We start from the raw sequence: 18,532 nt of genomic DNA, 5'->3' as shown, positions 1-18,532 counted from the left end.
CTATCATTGAAATCATTGCTGCGGCTGTTTCGTCCAACATTGTTTTTTCAAAGCTTTACAAATATGTACATATAGTTGTTTAAGCTAATTCATCTGTGTAGACATGTAAATAAATGAAACTCGAACATTTAAGTAGCCTATATCTGCAAAAGATAATGACTAGGTAGAAAGTGGACAAATAAAGCATGCAGACACCTTTTAAAAGTAGATCTTAATATAAACATTTTATTCAGTGCATTGTATGTACACAACAAATAAGAAACAACTGTCAGTACATATATGTTTTACAGTTTAATCCTGGTAGTTTGGAACAAGTGATCCTACGAGGAGATAATACACATAACCTACATCATGCAGCTCTATTCCGCACCTGCCTGCAATCTCCCATGCAACAGATACTGTATGTTCATCTAAAACATGAAATTAACCCAGAAGGAAAAGAAGAGAGAAGGACCCGGTAGCATATAAAGTTATGTTGCCAAAGAAAAAGAATATATACTGTACTGCAGCCCACAAAAAGTCCTTAATGTACACAACCTGATTTGTACATTCCCTGTACAAGAGTTTTTTATGTGTGTATTTGATCTTTTTCACTTTTACAAATTAGACATATAGCCTAACAAATTTCAATCAACTTAAAATTCCACAGTATCTTTTTTGTTTGCTTGTTTAAATTGAAAATCGTCACCACCATAAATTACTTATACACAAAAACAAGAGTCCAGGTGGGACACCATCATGTCTCAAAAATCTCCACTAACAGTGACCAGCTTTGACCAGAGGAGAGCGGACATGAGTGGGAAAGGCAAAAAACACGCTCACAGACTAGAGGAACTAAGAGTCAACAGGACACGATAGATACAGAAGGGAAGATATTAAACAGCCCTCTCACATCCAAAATCACACCAGCTAATAAATTACGTCAAATAACGACACCCCGTCCCCTTTAACCCACCCTTAACCTCGCCCATCCAAAATGTACACAAAAACCAGTTGATCACCTCCCGTCATGCGTGTTTATAGACTGGTGTGGTTTGACATCTCAAGGGGAACACTCGCAGTTCAGTCTTTGGTGTGCTGGATCTCCAGTCACTCATTGAACTTTAGAAAACACTGATATGAGGGAAGAACAAGAGGAAGAATTAAGAAAAGCTCACGGCTAATTGAAACAATTAGCAAGCAAGACGGATCCATGGCCTCTCTCCTCACGTCTCTTTACGTGTGAGCAGAACGCAGGCTTTGTATTCCCATGCTAGAGAGCACGCCCTCTTAGCGAGTGCACTAGAACGCAGGAGAGTTAGCGCCAGATCGCCCCCCACCCCCCCCACACACACATCAGGGATGGGGGGCTTCTCTATCACTTCACACCCAGGAAGCATGGAGGACAGGGGTGCTTCATTTTGACCGCACCCAAGCAGCTAAACCCTCACTCACTGCCCTGAACTCTTAACAAACGCATTTGTTGATCAGGACCCTAGTCAATGAATCTCATGACTGAAGTTTAACCCAACAGCTGAGAGGGACTGAAACCAACCATCCCATTGTATTAAAGGCTACAATTTTTGAGTTTCATATGCAAAAGGCTAATATAGGTGGTGGTGATCTATGAAAAAAAGAATAAAAAGCAAAAAAATGAGCTGACTTTAAAGATCAATCGAATGTCATTCTAGTTTGGTAAGTGTTACGTGGTTATGTAATGTTTCATGTTATGTCGTCCTGAACCGCTGATAGCTTTTGGAGAGAAGTCTGTGTGAAGTCACAAGCATTCCGAGGTTTTGGTGAAGGCGTAAGGTTGGGCCGGGACAGCCGCGCTACGTCGACTCGTTCTGACTCACTGCTTTGCCTCCGTTCAGCATAGCCGAGGCACTCCGGCTTTTGGTGGGTGTCCCGCTGCCAGAGCGCGAGAACTCAGTCAAATCGTGCAGAGAGGGCTCCCTGTACATGGCCACTGAACAACACAAAGAGAGAGAATGTTTGCTTAGTTAGAGTTTCTCACATTTTCTGTTTGATGTTAATTTAAAATGGTAATTGGATGCAAATTTACTTAATGGAAGCCAGTGATTAAGGTGAAGTGTTAAAATGAAAGTACACTTTGCATGTCCGCTTCAGGATGCAGGCAATCCATGTAATTTGTATCAGAAGTGTCACTTAATCAAAAAGCCATACAAAAGATATGCTCAATGCTCATTTACTGTTTTTGCCAAAGCTGATTCAAAAATCATACATTTTGTTACCATTTTTTTTTTAAATATAGCCAATAGTTATTATTTGCATACCTGATTGTTCAGCCTATTTATCTCTTGCTATGAATAGACAACACAGACACATTGTTAATTCCTAATTCAAGGGCTTCTGGCAAAACATATGGGTGATTCTATAGAATAGGTCAATTTTAATTACCTAAGATAAAAGAATAAATGTAACAATTTTATACACAGTCGAAGAAAAAATTAAGAGACTATTTCAAAATTATTTTCAGTTTTTCTGAATTGACTATTTATATGTATGTGTTTTTAGGTAAAAAAAATTTTTCATTCTGTGAACAGTATTTCTCCCAAATTTCAAACAAAAATATTATTTCTATTTATATTTATTTGCAGAAAAGCAAAACTGGAGGAACAGGTCACACAAAAGAAAAGATGCTTTTTTCAGACCTCAAATACTGCAAAGAAAGCAAGTTCATATTCACTTTTAAGCAATACAACGGTAACATGTATTTATGAAAAGTTGAACAATAATTTTGGAACAGGATTTTTTTCTTGGAAACTTTTAGTATTATTTATGACTGCGTTTAGTACTTTTACTTCCAAACGCCAAGCAGCGCTGACATCTGGGAATTAATCAGTTGTGAAAACCAAGAAAGTATAATCTGATGAGCGTTTACAAAGAAAAAGGGAATGTGATAGGACTCGAGCGAAAACAAGAATTAGTATTGGCAAGGCTTTTCAAAGGTGGGGTGAACTCCGTAACCTGAAAGGACTGAAAACGGTTGCAGACATGGCTTTATTTCTTTTGAACAGAACAGGAAGACGGTAACATTTTAGAATACTGTTTCCTACTTAATGTGTAACTAAGAAGGAATTACTGCAGGACTAATTGGTAATTCCTCATTAATACTGACATCTGCTATATAAACTACTAAGAAAGATGCTGAACTAATCAGTATGGAGCGGCATTTTATAATTTTGTTAAGTAACAGATAACTAATCAATAGCTTTCGAATTCAATGATTCCCCTTAAGAACAACTATAAGCTATGAACTAATTCAGATTCTACATAACTAACTATAACTATAACTTAAATCAGTGAATTCGAAAGCAATTACTATTATTAATTGATTCACCAAATGGATGCTTTCTAGGTTATATTTTAGTTGAAAAATAAGAAAAGAATCAATGTTGTCTATAAAATATATCTTCAAATTAATTTCTTATTTAATTAACTGTTGTGTAAAACCAACGTGACATGCACTTATAGTTTTCTGGACAAAAAGAGCACTAACTAAATAAAAAGGGTCATTTTTGCACATATATCTTTCATTTTAGGATCTTGTTATAGGATGTTATATCATGCAGTAAGTTGTTGCTATACATTATCATATTTCTCAGCAGTCAACTGTATGAAATGTAAGATGACCTAATTATGTCTGGGGTGTGGTGCGCTAAATGCGTAATTTTTTTTTAATCACGCTAATTTTCTATAACGCACAGCCTTAAATGTACAGCCTTGACATTTTGTGACTATTTTCTAATTTATTTTGACACTGGAGACTAAAACATTATTTATGAAATAAAAAAGAAACCCAATGAATTTATTATTTAAAAAAATTCTATATAGGTGCATAGTAAAAGTTGCATTATCAAATTATTGTAAGAGTTGTTTTACACCTGTGCACATGTGACCCAAATGGAACACTAATGATCTTTTTACATCATCACTCCAGAAATCCACTAGACATCCAATGTGCTAAAATTCCATGCGACGCCTCATGGTCCTAATGATTAATATGTTGTACTTTGAGCATTACAAAGACTTCCTTTAACCTCACACAAAGCTTATTTTGCCTGCAACAGGCGATCGATACAGCACTTAAGTGGAAAGCTCTAAGAATCAATATGTGACATATTGGTTGTGCAACCGAGCTTCTCGCTAGAGGAACGCAGGAGTATCAGAGACTGTGGAGCTCTTTCTCTCGTCATTACAGTCTTCAGTACTAATGTGTTTCAAATGTGACTGCTCTAAAATATATGCCAATAATTGGTGTTGACCACAATTGTAAATTATGTTTCAGAAAGTTTTTCGTCTAATTACAGTAATTGTGCATAATTGGGTCCACAGGCTCTGTGGGTAGATAGGACTAATGGGAAGTTCCTATAGGCTGACTGTAAGTGTATATGTGTGTCTGCTGGCAGCTGAACCTGTTTTCACAGACAGTTCCCTAATAGGACTACTATTCGAGAATCTTTGTAAGCCAGCGAGCAAATTTCCATTTCCTTTTGTTCCCTCTCTCACTTTATATTATGTAACTCTCCACAAAACTTCAAACAGCGAGACTCACATCTGAAACAATTCTTGCATTTCTTCATGAAAGATTTTCATGCATTTGAACATATAATTGGCCAAATCAGAGTAAAGCGTAATTTTAGAAGATTGTGAATGCTACAAAAATCTTATTTCTTAAATTCCCAATTAGTGTTTTTCTTCTCCAGTAAACCCCTCTTCAGATATAAAGATTTTAGAAACATTTATCTGAGAAGCAAGTTTATAACTTTTCTCTGAGAGTGAACATAAGTGATTTTGTCACTTATATAACCTAAATAAATGTTTGCGTAATGGCTACTGACAACGGTAAATTTCTGAATGCGGTTTGGAATGATGCAACACTCCCACTGTCTCCTTATTACATTAGCAGCTTTCATCATTATCCGCTCGAAGCATCTTTAGAAAACGAAAACGCAGAGGCTTAAACATATTCCCGGAGAACAAAATGTTTCTCAGATGCTAAACACCCATTTCTAATTATAATCAGATAAAAACTCAGCGTGAGGAATAAAAGTGTTATTGATTTCTGTATGTGGCTGAATTGAACAGACATTATGTTCAAAAACTAATTTCTCCAATTTGATGAGCAGCTTACGGACTGAAGAAGCATCTCATCCTCATTAAAAAAAAATCCCAATTATGTGTCTTCACTCAATGAGGAGCGGTGCATCAAAAGTAAATCCAAAAGCAATAACACCACTTTTACCTCTGAACTGATACATATTTGACTACCAGGCTTAAGCGTAATATTTATGCATAATGTGTGCTTCCTGTAGATAAAAGCCATGAGGAATTTCACAATTGAATGAGTTCTTATTATCTTCTGCTTTGGAATGGTTGAATTGGTCTAAATGGAAGAGTTCTGCTCCGTGAGCTGTCAAAAGCACAGCGAGTCTGTTTTATCATCTTGAAGCTTCCTGCAACAGACATTGTCTGAAAGTGTCTGATTGTGCCGGCGTCCTCAAGGACTCCACGGCTCTATCCACACCTCACCACTTCAGCGCACAGTCTGGGACCAGCCATTCCCAAAGGGCCCACAGAGAAAACAATGCATCACACTGAACACAGGTGGATTTTTTTTCCTGGAGATAATGAAGGAGCAGACTGTGTGCTCACAGTTCCATAGCCCATTATTTGGAGTATTCAGAAGGATAGCTATGCACATCTAATAGAATTTCATTTCGACAATAAAAAAGTGCACAATAACACGACGAGATGGCTTTTTGTCATTTCTAGTCCGGTGGATTAATCACCAGGCTACCCACAACCTCTGACCAATAAATTTCTATTATGTTTTTACATAAAAATCTTTAATTCAAGCCCATAAATTGTTTCTGAGCAATTTGGATTAATATTCTAGACGCAGACATAAAATGACTGTGGAAACCCTGAATCATTATTCTATTTGAAAAAATGATTTGAAAAAATAAAAGAGCATTAAAATACCACAGAAATTCATTTGCCTTACCTTTCAAAGGCTTAGGAAGGAAGTGTGCAGCGGGCTTGTTCTTTTTAACGTGATTGCCCTTCATGATCTCTCCTTCCTTATTTAGGCCCAGGTACCAGCCCCTGCCTGACTGCTGCTGTCTGTATATCATGGAGGAGTACGTCACGTAGTAGTTCTCAAACACCGACTCTTTAAACTTGCACTCCGGCGTGAAGTGTTCCTGTAGAGGAGAGAGATGATGCAAGAGGACACTTGATTGGTCAGAAATTAATTGTGCTTCATCATATACACAGCAGATAGTAAGTGCACTTATGCTGATAGCAGTGATGGATACTCAAAGTGCATACTAGGTCTGGGTGACATATCAAATACTTGTGGTTATTTCACCATTCTTAATTGGTCTCAGTGTACTGTATGTTTTTTTTGCACCATGTTCCCAAAATCACTACTTCCTATTGACTGCCTGTTCTCGGTCGGTCTGTCGCATACATTCTCTCATTAGCACTTCTAAGCCGATTTTTAGTGCGGAGTTGCATAACATGCTAATGGAGTTCTGCTTTGGATCTTTCTTCAGCTCGGTCTATGGATCGGGCGATATTGAATGTGTGAGCACTTCATTGAGTCATTATTAAAGCTCGCCTCCCACTAGGCTTGAACTATTATTGACTATGTGCTTCATTAGGATTTTGCAAACAATGTAAGCGGGTACATGAGAGATGGTGTGTGGAGTAACAGCAAATTACATTATTCCGCATCTGATTTGGCTAACTAATTGCTTTTCAGGTGTCCAACTCATCCGCCTGCCCAATAAACAATTTACAGTATCCATCTCTTCAAATGTAGGAGTGAAGTGAATTCAAATAGAAAGTCATTAGAAGAGGTAAGATTAATATCCACACTGAGCCTTCGGGCCGCTGTTGCAGTAACCGAATGACCCTGGTAAAATGGATTACAGCACATCAGGGTCCCGTGGCTGTAATCTTTACTTTTTGAACGTGGCAAATGATGTGGAAATATTCCAGAGAGGGCTGTAAATCAAATGATGTGTTTTTTGTCTGAGCGGGAAGAAAGAAACGGTAAATAATAATTGTGTCACTTGTTACAGATCACTGAGGAAATAATTACTTTAACTCTGAAAGCTTGATGCACTCGAAAAGAAATCCTAAGATTTATTGAGAAAAGTGTGCATGAAGTCACAGCAAATTGTGTTATTTCATACTGCTTCCTGCATGGATTACATGAGAATGTTTGCACTTGCATATTTATAACAAACATGCACAAAGTGTGTCAAAATCGCACTAAAGCATCATGAATAAAAAACATCTCTACCATAAAAAAAAAGTTTTTATCCTGAGGACGAACACTGCAACACAATAAAATAATTGCTTGGCTATTTTTTCACGGCACCTCATTGGGTAGTCATGTCCACAGACACTTTACATTTAGCCATGTAGTAGAAGTTTCTTTATAAAAAAAGTCATACATATTTAGAATTATTACAACAATTAGAAATGCAGCTAATGGAACAGCACTGCCAAGAACGTCCCTTCATGTCCATTTCCTGCTTAGGGTGCTCCACTCACGTCACTGGGTGGTCTGGTTCCCACACCGAAACCCAAAGGGAGTGATCCCATGCTCGGCATAAAGACCTGTGTTGTCCCTTACCAACCAAGTGACTCACACAGACACTGGGCACCCACTCATACTAACAGGAACATTCATGATGTCACAGAGCAGCCGTGGCATCTCAACTCCTCTGGGACAGGCTGTCGACAAGGCGCCAAGCTACATCTCGTAAACACCCGGAGAGTTCAGGAAACTGACAGCATTGAAAGCCACTTTGAGGGTCTGCTGCGGTCAGCTCAACGTGAGAGTTTAATCTGTGAGATCCCAAAACCAAGGACGAGTTTTCGATCGATACTTCAGCTGCGATAAACATCACCGAAAACGATTTGCACAAGATGGGCCGACTATGATTATTGTGGCTGAGACACCAATACGAGGCGCACTCAGTGTAAGAACTCATAGAAAGGCAGCGTGTCATTCCAGTCGGAAGACAACATTTACTCTTAGACATCCAGACATCCTGCATCTGCTCAATTTAAACAGATTACCATGAAGTATAAATTATGCTATTCATACATCTATTCTGTTGCTACAAAAAACGCTTAATGTCTCATCTGAAGGTCATAATGATTACAGCCAATTGAATCACAAATGCATTACGCAGAAGCGCTCTCAGAATCGCTGTACTAAAGCCTATCTTACTGGAAATAATGAATGATGACATATTAAAAGCATAAACAAAGACAAAAGAGCAAGGTGTTGAGAGTGTGAGGGCATGATGTGTGTCACTTGGCAACTGCTAAATTCATAAGGCTATTAGGATGCTTTACAGGGTTGGTGACTGAACAATGAGTTGGCAGAACTGATTTAAATGATCATGAATCATGTTCTCCTTTCAATGTTACAATAACAGGAAAGAAATTGTGAAAACAAATCTGCTCATGAAAACAAACCTGATTTAGTCAGCATCAGTACTGACCTCAATTTATACCTCCATCTTTGTCCAAAAAGACGTTTCTATTCCACATCAAATTTGTTCAGATTCGTTTTGCGAGAAAACACAAATACAGGACAATGATTTAATGGTCCACTGTATGAAATTTAGCGGCACCTAGTGGTAAGGTTGGGAATTGGAACCAATGGCTCACTCCACCCTCGCTTTCGAAACACTGTGGTGGTTTACACAGAACTAAGTCAACGTGTTTTCGCTTCTTTGCTGAAGAAGTTAACATATTCAAGAAACGCTCTGCAGAACATTTTGTCTGTTAATGGCCACTGTATAAATAACACATAAATAACATGGAATTCCATACAAGGGGACCTGCAGTGTATGTAGATAGAAAAAGCTCATTCTATGGTAATAAAAACATAACACTTCATCATGTAAGGTCTTTATACAACTCTGAAGACATTGTTATGTTTATTATACTGCATTTCTGTCAATAGATCCTCCAAAAATTACACACATTACAACTGATTATAATGGTTTAGTGCGAAGTGAGGTTTGATTTCAAAGGCATTTCTATACAGTACCTTTACTGTTCTGTTATGCTCCTGTGGGTCCCAAGAGTGTGCACATGGAAGCCTTTTACTGAACAGACAAAAGGGACTTTCAACAGACCAAGACAAAAAACACCATGACATCAGCCACAATTTCTTTTTACTTTTGTCTATTGTGTCATACCTCTGTGGCCAGAGTGAAAGAGAACAATGCTGTTACATCTCAAACTGCAATAAGGATTCCAGGTGGCGCGTGTTAGATGAGCGCTGTGTATAAATGGCAAAAATATTTTCCTTATTGTCTGTATCATATTATCACCGAAACTGATGAAAGTTGCAGCAAACAGTGGTATCATTTAAAGTGCCGTGGAACATGTATCTACCTGGAGATACATCCGATGTTGGCACCCGCTGCCTTGTAAAGAACAGTGGCGGTTTTACCAAATTGCCACGCATAAATTTACACTCGGGATGAGAACAAGAAGTGAAGCTGAAAAGTGATTTGCCAGCCATTTACATGCCACCCTGTAGACAGAGGTTTCTACTCCAGCAGTCATTTTAAACAATGAAGAGCTCAGTGATTCATACTAGATGCATGTTGTTTTAATTCCGTTTTTCATACTCACACTGCTGGTTTGAAACGGTTTTTAAAAAACCTTTCGGCAAAATAGACACAATAGACACACTCAGGGAAACAAAGCATCCTGGTCAGGTGAGATGATTGTGATGTAAACCAGATAGAGATTTAATAGCTAATGGCTGTGTAGGGTGGATACTGAGGTGTTGTAATGCTTTGTTGGACTTGATTCTATCTCCAAGTTTAATTATATCAGGAATCTGCAGTCACGCTGTTGCCAGCTAGCTCACTGGCTCGTATCTAATATCTTTTCCAGGGGAAATCCCGCATTGCCCCTCCCGTTCTCCTCTTCTTCCTCCCAAAGGGCTTCCCCTCCCTGATGGAGAACCATCGTATGTGTGTTTATGTTGCTACAGTAGCTATAGATTGCAGGGTTTCATACGATCTTCATTTGGTCTTTTCAGGGGAAGTAGATAGCAGGAAATAGTTTCTCTCCAATCTGCCGGGCAGTCCCCCCGAGCCAAATACCCTTATTTTCCCTGTTCGGCTTTTTTCTCTATTGCGTTTCTCTTTTGTAAATCATACTCCACCAGATCTTCCCATCTTTTATTATCTTTTTCAACCTATGACCTTTTTTATTTCTCCACTCTCTATAATCTTCATTTCTCTGTAAATTTGCCTCTCATGGTCTCGATATATCTCCACTTCTCCATATTCCCGTTCCATCTTTCTCATTACTTTATCCACTCTCTCTTTCTCCCTCTCCCTCTCACCAACTCCAATTTCATTTATGGAAAGGAACTAAATGGGAAAGCTGACAGAATCTATTTCACTCAATGGTTCTTGCTGCTCACTAGACACAGCTTCATGAGAGCTTTCTGAACCCGGTCTACCTGCACTTAATCCTTCCCTTTGTCTCAACCACCCATGTAATTTATTCGAATCTTAAGATGTCTGAAATGAGTGAACTGTACTGCTGCAACAAGAAACGACAACCTAAGGACTAATGTTTTGTTAGATTTTTGATTTATAATAAAGCATTTCAAATATAGTGCCAAACAATACATTTGTATTATTTATATACTGTATGTAAGATTATGGACTATTCTATGTCATAAATTATCTATTTAACATTGTCTAGTTTTCTCTGTGATTTATTTGATAAGTGACATAAAATAGTGCAGAATCGCATCCCCTAAACATGCACTGGGCCCATGGTGGGCGGGAGGGCGTTTTTTATTCATTTTGATTTACATTAATATTTAATCAACTATCAAAAACTACATTAATGTTCTGAACTTGAGTTTGCAATCAATAGAATGCTACAAAAAAGAATATATATTTAACAATGAAAACCATTCTACCAAAATCGAAGTAAATTTTTTAATTTAAGAATATAATGCTTACAATCATGCCATGATACAAATTTATAAAAGTGTATATTTTAACCTCCGAATGACATTTTTATTTACAGATATTGTGAGGCATTTTAAATGTTAATGTGCATAAGCTAATAGCCAAAAAAAACCAACCTAAGAAATAATATTAATTAGAGTACATTAAAGCTGGCATAACACACACAGTTTCTGCCAATCTCATATTAATCTTGAGTACCTAAAGATAAGTATTGCTATATATATAGAAATGTTTGTAATGCATGAGTGCTCTCACCGTTATGAGCTGGGCGATAATAATGCATGAAATATACAGTCAGTCCCTTTAGGATTTCATTCTAGGATTTTTCCTTGGGTAAATTGTGTAAATAATTGTAATGTTATTTTACAACTTTAAATACTTAAATACTAAAAGTATTCATATGAATAGAAATACTTAATAACTATAATTGAAAATGCTTAACCTAATATATATAAAAAAGGAAAGTTGAAGTAAATTTTTAAGTAAACACAAACAGTCAGTGTCCTAATAACTGCTGGTGTGACTGACAATGGTTCAATGTTAGGCTGCTGGCACTTTAAGACTTGCAGTAAAGCGCGGATCCAGTGATAGATGATCCAAAAACTGTTTACTTCTTACCCGATTGTGTTTAAAAAAACTCGACAGACATTTTGACATAATTATATGTGTTTGACATAATTATATGATCACCATTCAAGCAATAAGACTGAAAGACAAGATTCGCGCACTGACGGGAAGCATTTGCTCAAGGATGATGTTATTTTTACAAGGATTACAAAACAGTGTTGCTATACTACGCTGTCATATATTAGGATGTTATTGCTTCGCCCTGACCTTGGCACTTATGTGAGGCAGCAGGCGCAGCCAGGTAAGGAAGGTTCACACAGATCACTCACTGCCCTCACATCACGACAGGCAACGTTTGTGCATTGATCTCGTAAAAATAATGCATCACAAATTGATAAATTAATTTATTGCTATCTTTGCATTGATTTTGATTAAGATTATGCTGAATCCAGAAAAACTGTGCAGGCTCGTTGTGATAATACAGATTTTTATATCATGAGTTACGCATAGGTGTACATTTTCGTCTATGTATATGTTCTCGCATTTTCACTTTATTTGAACAGAAGAGAGAGAGATGACAGGAAGCGAAGTGGGAGAGAGAGAAGGTGATGACTTCGGGAAAGGACCACGAGACGGGAATCGAACCCGGATCGCCCGATGCTTAACAGCACCACATGTCAGCCATCGTGTACAACAGCGTCAGCAGCGAATTTTAAACAACCAGTTACTGAATTCCTATTATTATATTTCCAGGCCAAAACATTCGGGGCTAGATTAGAAACAATGGGGCTAGAGCCCCGAATAAATAGTGCTAGCGATGCCCATGGAAACAGCTGAACGGTTATTTAACGAAAAATACAACCCCCTGGGGCTGTGCGGGGGGAGGAACTTACTCACGACGATCAAACAATGCATCATCGCAATACATTATCCCTGCATAACTATTGATTCACTATAAGTTTGTGTAGTTAACGTTATGCACGTACGCGCCGATTGCCAACAAAACACAGAATTATCGTCTCAGACTTTAAGATCAGTTTAAACGGGTTATATCCACCGTTTATATAACATCCATCACTGAAATGACGTGAACAAACAAACACACCTCGACTTCTCTCTCTATCTTGCAATCTTGACAGTAAGGGGGTCTTCCTCGCTCATCGGTTGAGGCATGGGCGGGCTATTTCTTTTCCCTTGTCGTGGGCATGCTTTTCTGGGAGAGTTGCTTAATAAGGTACTTAACGGATTTTCATGGTCGAAAAAAACTTTCCAAATCCTATACAAACACTGGGTGAGTGTATCGAGCACAGAAATACTTCATCATACGTCCAACTCGTTTTTTTGACAAGTTGAACATATTAAGCATGACAAGCCATGAAGTTTAATATTGTTAATAAGTCAGAATGCATGAAACACCATTGCATGGCCCCTTCAAGCATTTCTGCTTGCTAAATTCTGTTGTTTTGCCCATTAACAAACAGCACATATTTGTAAAAAAATAATGCTCATAAACTCTATTGGCAATGGTTCTATGGCAAGCCGAATTAGCTTTTAATCGTTCTCAGGATATGAATTTTTGATACCAAGAATTCACATTTTTACTAGTAAAATGTAATTGTTGATATCAAAAATGTATATCCTGAGAATGATTAAAAGCTAATTCGGCTTGCCATACTGGTTCTGCAGTAAGATACAGTGTCTGTACACTCTGTGTGGTTCTAATATTGATGTGCCTGTCTCTTCGCCTCTAATGACCCACCACTAAACTGATTTCCAACTTCAAATACACCCACAGAGCTGCTCACGGGACAGTCCGCACGTCGCCTTCATTCTGCGTGCGCCAACGAGCACTCACTGTTACATGATCTGCTCTTCATTATGTGATTAAATCATTCCTTTCCCCAAGGTTGCTTTAACATGTTCAGTTCAAAGATCAAATCGTAAGGTATTATTATTAAAAACACAGAGTACACATACATACACAGGAATTGTGATACTACAGCACATGGCGTTACATATTAGCTAGACTTGGAAATAAAAAGAAATCATGCTGAGAAGAGAAACGAAAATATTTAATTGATTCTTCCACTCATTGTCAAACTGAAAGATGAATTCATAGACTTAGTCATGCATTTATTTTATATTTCTTGCCGCAAACGCAGAAAAACAGATTGCAAAAGAACATACTGTATGTTGTACACTCAATGTTCTCGCTTATTTAAGCAGGAAAAAAAAATGAAATAATTTTTCCTAAAAAAGATAAGTAAAAAAATAATAAGATAGTTAAGTAAAAAAGGCAAAATATTATACTGTACATTTATAACGACATAAAACTACAAAACTACTCCTCGAACAGGAATACAGTAACCAGCTTCAAATCCCTCATACGTCCTTTACTGCCTACTTCTCATCGATTGGGGAACTCCCAACATCACTGCGCTGTGATTGGCTGGCTGTGCGTTAGCAGCACGCTCTGATACTCTGGCAGCGTGCGACTCTGTAGCAGCGAACAAAAAGAGTCAATAAAGGGGACCAGAGACCCTTGAGGCACACACACAGAACACATAAAAAGATTTCAGAATGCGGTTTACCCTGACAACGCACACATACAGACGTACAAACACACTCCCCCACATGCACATACAGACAAATCAGATGAACAGCATCCTTCACTCATAATCATTATCCACTTACACTGCCTGAATGCTCTTCTGGACTATAAGCAATGGATTGTTTCATCACGAGTTACGTTGTTCTTCATAACACCAACACACTCTCCATTCATCAAAACACTCCATCTTAAACGCCTTTTATGCACAAATTATGGCGATATATTGCAAAATTCATACATACAAATAATGATACCGCCGAGAGGATGCATCTACAGATCCCTTTGAAATGAAACTAAGTGCAGCTTATGAAATGAAATGGGTGCTGTCTGTGCGTTTACAGTGTGAATACAATTTTAAGAAGGGAACCTCGCTGCTGTCACTCAGAGTAACAGTTAATTCTAGCTTCTTTCCTTCCACCATCAACTAAGATGCCACATGGTAACACTGTTTACTGTTGTGGAGAACAGAGGTTTAATTTAATGAGCGCTCCAGCACATATGTTTTAATTACAGACGCAGAGGCACACATTATTAAAGTCACTGCGTGGGAACAAAGAACTGCTGGTGAGAAAGTGTGTGTATGTGAAGCACGTTAGGTGTGCGTATGTTTTCCATTGCTGCCTTAACAGACAGATTGCTGGGTTCCTGTCGGAAATCTCACTAAACTTTGGGCCTGGTTCTTTTTTGACGATATTGACAGTCAAATGTTAAAGTAAAATGTTTAAAAAAAAAATGTAAATCCAACAAAACTATGGAGTAACGCAATTGTAACTGTGGGAATTATGCAAAATAAATAAACTATGTTAAAGATGTTTTTGCATCTTCAAAGTAGTCACCTTTCACTGAATTTGCAAAATCGTACACTTGTCATTTTATTCATCTTCTTGAGGTCTCAACCTGGAAAGCATTTTAAAGATATTGAAGGTACTTTTGCCTAGAAAAGAAACATTGAAACATACATCTTTAAATTAAAAGATTTTTAAGACATCAAGTTATCCCGAACTTTACTTTAAGTGTGTGTGTTAAAGAAGCGTGAGCTTTTTTGGTTTCCGAAATTAGTAATTTTTCGATTGTGCAAATTGTGTGTGAAATTGTATTAAAAATGATTTAAATGTACATAAAAACAAAGAGTGTTTTCAGCTAAAAATTGGACACATACAGCACATTGTTATCTTTACATAACTAAGTGACCCTTGAATTAGTCTTTATTATTAAATAAATACAAACATTTTCTAAATCTATTACAGCTTGATCTAGAATTGAAGAGTTAGTTTGCAAAAACAGATCTGCATTCCATTTCCTATTTCCTAAAAAACACAATAGAAACACGTTAACATAATAAAAATCATGACTTTTGAACATTTTTAAATGAAGTTATCTGTTTTTGCAAATAAACTCTGCTCATTAAAAAAAGCTGCTTATTATAGCATCATGCTGTCTTCTTTATCTTCCACTTGTCTCCCCTTGACTGACAGTAGTCTTCCAGAACACAGCAAGGACACGGCACACATAACCTATTCCTTCATCTTGCAAACAGTTTATTCTCAAACGTAAGTTTCATTAAACATTCGCCTTTCCCATCATTCCATAGTCAATCATGAGGAGATTTCCATCAGATTTATGATTAACGTGTGCTTGTTTGCGCCCACACCTGTCACACCATGCTGTCTCCAGCAATGTCAACCACATGAAATTCTGACATTTGTGTTGCAGCACATAGGTTGCTGCATTATTCATGTATGCAGTCAATCACTGTTGAAGAGCAAGTTTTCTGTTCAGCACATTTCATAGGTTTTATGTGTCTTAATGCCGCTGCTTTTCGATACTATACATCATACGAGATATGCGGCATGGCTGCATATCTCGTCTAATCCTGCTATTTGAAAGAAAGCATGTTTTACAAGGCACTACAAGACAGCTGGTCATTATCACAAAAACACTCTGTATTCAGGTCGTGCATTACCCTGAAGGGAGTTATTTGGCGAAAACATCATGCTGTAATTATACATTATCCTGCTTATTACACAGCTGCTTACAAAATAAATCAATAAAGTCACTATAAGTCACTAAGTACTACTCAAGAAGAAAGAGACTGCAGACGATAAAAGAAGCATGAAACTAGCAATAGTGTAAGTCAAATTATGTGTTTAGTGGTCACTAAATATACAAAAATATTTGACAGCAAAATGCCACGACCAATCTTAATCTTAAAGTACAAACCGTGTAAAAATTACAATTTCGCACTTTTACTCAACAAACAAATATGAAAGACTGATCTAGCGGTTAGCCTGTCAACAGAACACACCCCTAATTCATAATATTGACAATTTACAGCATGTACAAAAATACTGTATTTCAACATATGCGTATGCAAAAAAATGTAAATTGCATATGTAAAAAAATCTATTTGTTGCTGAAGCTGAACAAAATGATTGGGACTGGTGTGCATTTGCTCAACCCACATACTGCATTGCCTGCATCACCATAGTAACCAACATGAATGCCAGATCGCCACCATTTCGTTTGGTACAGGAAGGCCGTGAGGGGGTGAGAGGGGCAAAGGGCAACACAACCACAGCCTGTAAACAAACATCTCCTCACCATCCACCCCGTGATCATACCACTTACGGAGCAGAGCTGTGCACAATCTAAAGGATGAGGTTATGACAACATCTTGTTGTGAAATTTGTCTGAAAATGCAATCACAGCTGTAACTTAACTCATTTTATGACAGCACGCCATATGGAGAGAGGGTGCGCGAGTAACTCTCACAGGCATCATCAGCTGTTTATGTGGATAAATCTCTGAAATGTCTGTGATATAGTGGGTTGCTCTTGGGTTTGAGGCATCGTTTTCGAAGTAAGATGTACAGATCATGAATGCACTGTGACCATAAGGTTTTTTAACGTGATTTGGCCAGTGTGCGTGTGTATGCGTGTGTGCAGTCACATGTTGTGCTAGTGGTGTGAGTGTTAATTACCGGAGCTCAGGTGTTTCTCTGGACAGAAACGACATGGGGTGATTTCAAAACAGCTGAATAGATGAAACACACATAGATGAATGTCTTACATAGTGAATTGCTTTTACTTACTGATGTATAAAGGTAGCCCTCGCTGTTCATGGCCAGATAAAGTTTGGTCTGAACCCCCTGGATGGCCACCACCCGCAGACCCACCGGGATGAGATTGAACATGGCTGTGTGGAAAACAAAAGGAAAGTCAGTCACATTTCCAAACATTGTTGATGAACGTCTAACCCTTTCGCACATTGGGGACACGACAGAGGTTATTTCACCTTACTAAAAATAAAACTCTGAAAATGTTTCTGTTCATTGAAATCAAATCAAATATTGGCCTGAAATTACTGGAAAAACTTCCGAAATAAACTGAAACAAGGAACGAAAATAATAATAATAAACAAAAAAAAAATGACAAAAGCATAACACAATTTCTAAAATGTAACTAAAATTTATATTAAAAACTAAAACACAATAACTGTTATTCAACAGTTATTCCAAAATTACTTTGTATGTGTATTTATGGTTTTGATGGCATTTGCACGACACACATCAGCCACTACAGTGTAAAATAACTATGTGTAAAATAAAGGTCAAATGTTTTTCACGCCCTAAGAGCAATAAAAAGACATAGGAAAAACATACTTTAGGTTGTGATAATTGAATGAAAAAATGTAAAAGTAAGTGTAAATAATTCATGCACAGAAAGGGTTATTATGGCTCCGAGCTGGTGTAGAGTTCATTTGTAGTTTTCTGTTTGATGGAAACTATAATTGAGTGGGATGTGACTACTTTGTCAACGCTCATGACAATGAAAGCAGCTTGAAGGAATTGCTTGTGTTTCTCACTTGTATCATCTTGCCAGAATCATAAAATTAAGGCTGAGCGGCATAACATGAGTCATTAATGTACTGTATTTTCAGGGAAAACTAGCTTTTAGTGAAAAATAATGTAGCTTTAATATAACAGAAATTGGATTGGATGACACATGCTGGGCTATTATATGATTCGGTGTCATTATTTTTCCTCACTCATGTGGCCTTGGTTACATCATTGTAATCATTTCAAAAGTGGGGAAAATTATATTTGGAATAAAAGGTGCAAACAATTTTTTTTCTTCATTGAAATTGTTTAAATCATCATCGACTACAGACATATTTCCAAGTTAATACTGTCCAGTAAAAATTCAGGGCACATTAATTTTATATTCTTGAATTCATGTGTATCTATATGGTGCAAGATTTCACCTCCCTTCAAATAGTGTTTAAACTCTGCCTCTGTTTCAGTTCT

At 37.5% G+C, this 18,532-nt stretch overlaps 1 protein-coding gene across 4 annotated transcripts in view; it reads right to left on the bottom strand.

Moving 5' to 3' along the window:
- Positions 1-205: 205 nt before the first annotated feature.
- fgf13a (fibroblast growth factor 13a) overlaps positions 206-18,532 on the bottom strand; it is a 96,635-nt gene continuing 78,308 nt past the window's right edge. For all 4 annotated transcript variants that reach the window (XM_056769625.1, XM_056769628.1, XM_056769626.1 and 1 more), the window contains 3 exons: positions 17,318-17,421; positions 6,011-6,209; positions 206-1,948 (listed from right to left, as the gene is read on the bottom strand). In XM_056769625.1, the coding sequence (XP_056625603.1) occupies positions 1,812-1,948; positions 6,011-6,209; positions 17,318-17,421 (440 nt within the window). In that variant the 3' untranslated portion in view covers positions 206-1,811. The remainder of the gene's footprint in view (positions 1,949-6,010; positions 6,210-17,317; positions 17,422-18,532) is intronic.

This window comes from Triplophysa dalaica, chromosome 16 (genome assembly GCF_015846415.1).
Source record: "Triplophysa dalaica isolate WHDGS20190420 chromosome 16, ASM1584641v1, whole genome shotgun sequence".
Taxonomy (NCBI): Eukaryota; Metazoa; Chordata; class Actinopteri; order Cypriniformes; family Nemacheilidae; genus Triplophysa; species Triplophysa dalaica.
The sequence above is the reverse complement of the archived record's forward strand: the minus strand, read 5'-3'. Positions and strand labels throughout refer to the sequence as shown.